Source organism: Squalius cephalus (genome assembly GCF_949319135.1).
Source record: "Squalius cephalus genome assembly, chromosome: 15".
NCBI classification, from domain to species: Eukaryota; Metazoa; Chordata; class Actinopteri; order Cypriniformes; family Leuciscidae; genus Squalius; species Squalius cephalus.
Window position 1 is genome coordinate 2,929,655 of NC_137136.1, and position 5,477 is coordinate 2,935,131.

At 40.5% G+C, this 5,477-nt stretch overlaps 1 protein-coding gene across 1 annotated transcript; it reads right to left on the reverse strand.

Annotated features, from left to right (window-relative positions):
• Positions 1-1,235: 1,235 nt before the first annotated feature.
• On the reverse strand, positions 1,236-5,116 carry LOC307172772 (free fatty acid receptor 3; the record flags this gene model as incomplete). The annotated part of the gene is made up of 2 exons (XM_079895363.1): positions 5,087-5,116; positions 1,236-2,278 (listed from the first exon to the last, which is right to left on the reverse strand). Exon 2 carries the CDS (start codon positions 2,211-2,213, stop codon positions 1,236-1,238), a length of 978 nt encoding a protein of 325 aa, XP_079751489.1. The 5' UTR covers positions 2,214-2,278; positions 5,087-5,116.
• Positions 5,117-5,477: the final 361 nt, after the last annotated feature.

Here is a 5,477-nt window from a genome sequence, read left to right on the forward strand (position 1 = left end):
ACAATAATACATTTACATTTTTATTTACATATATACATAATGCATTTAAAGGTGAAGTTTGTGCATTTTATGCCACTAGTGGCGACAAGTGGAACTGCAAAAATAGTAAAATAAACAACTTAATTTAGATGGTCCACTTTAGACATTTTACTAACTATAAGTAACTTTGCAACTACATGTCAACTAGCAGTCATTAGAGTATTAACAGGTGACATGTAGTTGCAAAGTTACTTATAGTTAGGAGAATGTCTAAAGTAGACTATCAAAAGTGTAACCACAGTTTCCCATAAAAATAAAGACACACTTCACATTTAAATCAATCGGGAATAACTACGGAGCTTGATTTCTTCATTTCTACACGCTTAGAGGAAAAGGTTCTATATATAGAACCTTAAAGGTTCTATCAGGTGCTTCATAGAACCTTTTAGAAGTGCATTTTATGGATTTAATTTTAATTAATGACTTTAGTTTGAATTTATTTCTAATTTTGATAAAATTTTAAAATGAATAAATTTAGTGAGATCATTAAATTTAAATGAATTAATCAGCTCGTAAACATACTTTATCACTAGGAAAAATTGCAATAACCCATCAAACATGAAACAATCATTTCTCCTTATATCGAACCAAGGCTTCTTCTTCTAAATCGAACCACACTGAACCTTGAACAAGAGCTCATCACTTATTTCATCATGCATTTCTGTGGTTTTGACACTTCCTGGACACTGAAAATATGCACCTTCGATCAAACACGTATCACAAACCATCAGAAAACCACATCGTCAGTTCCCAGACAAGCATCAACCTCAGAGGTGAAAACCCTTTCAAATATTTCCGTGACAGTGTTTGAGTGCTGCTCTTCTGTTGACCTTAATATGGCTTGCGAATCCTTTATCCCAGTGATCAATGTCCTCATACTGCGTTCTGTTTATATTGAATAAAGTCTATGATGACACGTTTGTTATTAGGATGAGCTCACACTTTGGATGAATAAACACTCTATGTACAAAAGGAAGTTTATCCTCTGTTTGCCGACACTCAATTCAGTCCCTTTATGTACACACAAGTTTAGCCACCGTGTTTTCCTTTTCCTACTAAGATAACACTCTACATGTGAGTTGTGTTGTTTTCGGATTCTACGTCGCCTCCGTCATTTTACCAGGAAGTAGAGCAATGTTTACCCAGCATGTATTTGTGTACAAAAATAATTCCACTGGCCTAAATAAAACTGTTGGTCAAAGTGCGTTTGTGACCTCCTGTGGTTTCGGGAGGCTGTCTTTCTCTGTTTCAGGAGGCTCCTTCTTGGAGCTCCATAGGATTCGTGGGCATTGGCACCAGCTTCTACCCCAAATGCCCCTCACCACTGCACTAAGTGTGTTTCTAAAGGCCGCGGAGGTGAAGTAAAAAATAAACGGGTCCAAGCAGGCATTAAACGTGCTGAGAAGAAGGGCTTTGTCTCTCCAAACTGGGTTTTTCTTTGTTATGAAGCCAACAACATGAGAGACGTTGTAGGGTCCAAAACAGAGCGCAAACACCAACAACGTCCCCAAAGCCAATCCGATCGCTCTCAACTTTCTCCGCCGGCCAATGTGCGGCAGCCTTGAGAGGATGCGGATGAAGTTTATGTAGCAGAAGCTGCAAATAAGGAAGGGAACGCAGAAGAGAACGATGCACAACTCCAAACGCACGGGCAGGAGGATCTCCAGCTGAGCGTCGGTGAATCCCTCGTAGCAGACGTTACGGGATGGCGGGACCGCCCCGGACGGGTTGTAGTAGGGCACGATGTAGACGATGCTGAGGTGAAGGATGGAAAACACCCACATGAAGATGCTGGCGAACACAGCGTATATGGGTCTTCTCCTTAGGGAGTGCTGGATCGGGAACGCCACGCCAAGATAGCGCTCTACGCTCACCGCGGTCAGGACAAAGGTACTGTTGTAGATGGTCATGTAGAAGAAAAAGCCAGACAGTGGACACAGAAAGTAGTCAATATTCCATTCCATTTTATTGGCCACTTCTTGCATTTTAAAGGGTAGGAAGATGAGGAAGAGCAAGTCTGAGATGGTGAGGTTGAGGAGGAGGATGTCGATGGGAGACGGTTTCCTCCAGACTTTGCGGCTCAGCGTGTAGAAGGCCAAGACGTTGGCCGGGAAGCCGGTGATGAAGGTGAAGATGTAGACGGTGAGACACAGATGATAATCACAGACTTGCATGGTTGCTCTGTTCCATACGGTCCACGGGAGAAGGAGGCCTCAGTGTACAGCTGGATGTTTCAGTCCTAAAGTGTAATTAAAAAAGTTTAAAGTCAAACTTATTTGTATTGTGCTTTTCACAATATACATTGTTTCAAAGCAGCAGAAAATCATGACGTTAATGTTTATAATATCTTAATGTCACATTTAACAGATCAGAGCTGGGTAATAATATAGTTTACATTTACAATGCAAGCAATCAAGCAGCTGAGATTTGATATAAAGTATATTTCGCCCTACGCAAGTATACTGTATGTATGCTGATACATTTGGTCATACTTATATATCCAACTTTATATAAAGAGAGAGTTGGGCGAGTTACAATTCCCGATGATATAATCAATCAAGCAGTTGAGATTTGCTATATAGTCTATTATATATTACCCTGGAAATCCAGAGTTCTCGCGAGAGCACAAGTTGAATTTGCTCAGTGAGTTTACTCTGGCGTCAAGTAATGATGCTCATTAAATATGCCCTTGTATCCGAGCTGCACCAATCACATCGGGTTATCTGATATAGGTGGGCCAGAGGCGAGATGACGACAGCGCTGTGACGTCGAAGTCATTAGTAAACATTGCAAGATGGCTATGGATGAACACCAGTTGTTTGAAACGGCTTTGGCCGCTACAATGAACGAGTTAGACTCGGCTTTTTATCTAAAAGAGGAACAGAAGACGCCGCTCGAATCGTTCCTTTGCAAGAAGGGTGTTTTTGCTGTTTTGCCGACCGGATACGGCAAGAGTCTAATCTACCAGTTAGCTCCGCTGGTAGCTAAGCGTATGGGGCTTGTTGCTGTGATTGGTCGTAGTGTTATCCAATTGATGCATGCTTGGTGCCACCCCTCGAGCTGGCCGATTTTCATTAGTCGATGCCAGACCATTAATCTTTCAGATTTAGGTCTGGATTTCCAGGCTAAGTATATATCGCCCTACGTAACTATACTGTATGTATGTACTGTAGTAAAATGAAGTGTACTATATATATATATATAAGGCTGATATATTTTGCAACTAAATTAACTATCAAGCAGTTGAAACTTGCTATATATCACCGAAATTGAGATTTACTATATTATATATCACCCCACATGAGTATACTGTATACTGTATATATATGGGGTGTAACGGTACATGCTTCCCTCCCGAACCATCAAGGTACAGACGTCACGGTTCGGTCCACACAGTCAGATGACGAATACAGTCAGTCACAGCTGATCCACACTCCAACCCAGAAGGGGGCATGCTGTAATGCAATGCTGTTTGCTAACCACCACAACAGGAAAAAAAGCAGAAGAAGAAGAGACGATCTATGCACCAAACAAAACAAGAGTTCAGATGGCATGCAAGAGTTTGATAGTAGCCTATACACTGAGTTTCAGTCATTTTTGTGACGCGCTCCACAAACTTCACAGAAAGGGAACCGGGACTGTAGAAAATGGCATCCTGTTTGTTTTCTTTATTTTACAAAAGGACAATGATTTGTTTTTATTGTGATTGTGCACAAATAAGAACAGACCCTTTACAGTTTCGAATGATGTCTTACTCTTACCTGTATGACCATAAATGACCATAAATAAGTTGTTTCCGCTGTTATAATGAGACAAAGTCATTTGGCATTGTGCCGATTTGTGTCGTGGAAGTCTCACTACTACAGTCCAGTTTCAGAAATATACGTGTCCTGGAAATAGTCTCAGGTGCCGCTTCACTCGATGTCTCCTCGTGGAAAGGTGAAGTAGGCTCTTTTTCTCCTTCTTACTCAAGCGTAATATTAAACTTTGTGCATTCGCCGTTTGCCAACTCTCACGCGCAACGAAAATGACAGTTTTGGTTATGTACAACACATTAATCAAACCAATACGTTTACAAACCCCTGTTGCATTTTCCCGAGCAGCATTGGTCAATCTATCAATTAGAGTAACAAATCAACAATTCCTTAATTTTTAATTTTAAGCAATCAGGAATCTAAGAGGGCAAGACATGTAAATGTACCGAACTCATATCGAACCATGAGCCCAAAACCGAGGTACGTATCGAACCGTGACTTCTGTACCGTTACACCACTAATATATATATATATATATATATATATAAAGTGCTGAGTGAGAATATCATAATCCAGGCAGTTGAGATTTACTATGCAGTATCTAGTGCTTAACGTGAGTGCACTGTATGTATATCGATAAAGTTGGAAATAATATATATCCAACTTTATATAAAGATCTGTGGGTTAATGCAGTTAAAATGAACCAGTCGGTAACTTCGATCAGGATTAGACCTTCTTCTGTATGACCAATATCCTGCACAGTTTATCCAACACACTTGCCTGCAAGTTTCCAGGAATCCTGAAGTCTTTTATTGGCAGGTTCAGGTGTGCTTAATTAGGATCACAAAACAGTAGACCTCCAGGAGCAAGATTTGACACCCGGACGTAAACAGAGCTCACTGTGTCAGTATAAGAACTGTAAAACAATAACTAGGCTCTAAAAAACTATTGGATATGATGACCAGGCCCAAAAGGAATCTGCACCCACAGAAAAGATCAACAAACTTTCCTTGCATAGCCTAAATATTTTGCTGAATATGATGATTTAAAAGCACTCTTGGCTCAGTTTAACATGTTTTACTATGTTTAAATTACATTGCATTGCACAGATTTCCTAGAGATTATCCTCACAAATAATGACACACTGCTACCAGAACTAGCAGGAAGTATTAAAACATAGTTCATGAAGAAAGCAAAACAGTTACACAAGCATCAAAAAGTGACAATCACGCAATAAGGGAACAACTTAAAATGATCCCTGCTTTTAAGTTAAGACAAAAAGACGAACTCACCGCAGAGCAAAGTAGACCTCTCGGCTGTGCTTCTCTATTGACTCTCTCTTGCTTTTCAATAGTGACTATGGTCTGTATGCTGACAACTTCCGCACCAGCTGTTTGCTTTCCATTTTCAATATTGGACACTGATAAGGGAAAATTAATAAATGAGGACTGGATCCAACCCGGTGTGCTCCTCACGCAGGCTCTGGCGCTCTATGTGTACATGTGAGCACATCTATGCAGTCTTATCAGGATTTATACTCCTCCAGGGTGTGTGGGAGATATGTTTAAAGATGATAGGTGTGCGCTTGCATATGTGAGTGTCACTGGGAGTAATGAATCAGTCTGGCCTCTCCTTCACTTTAACACTAGCCTCTCAAAGCTAACTATTGGACTGCATTTACAA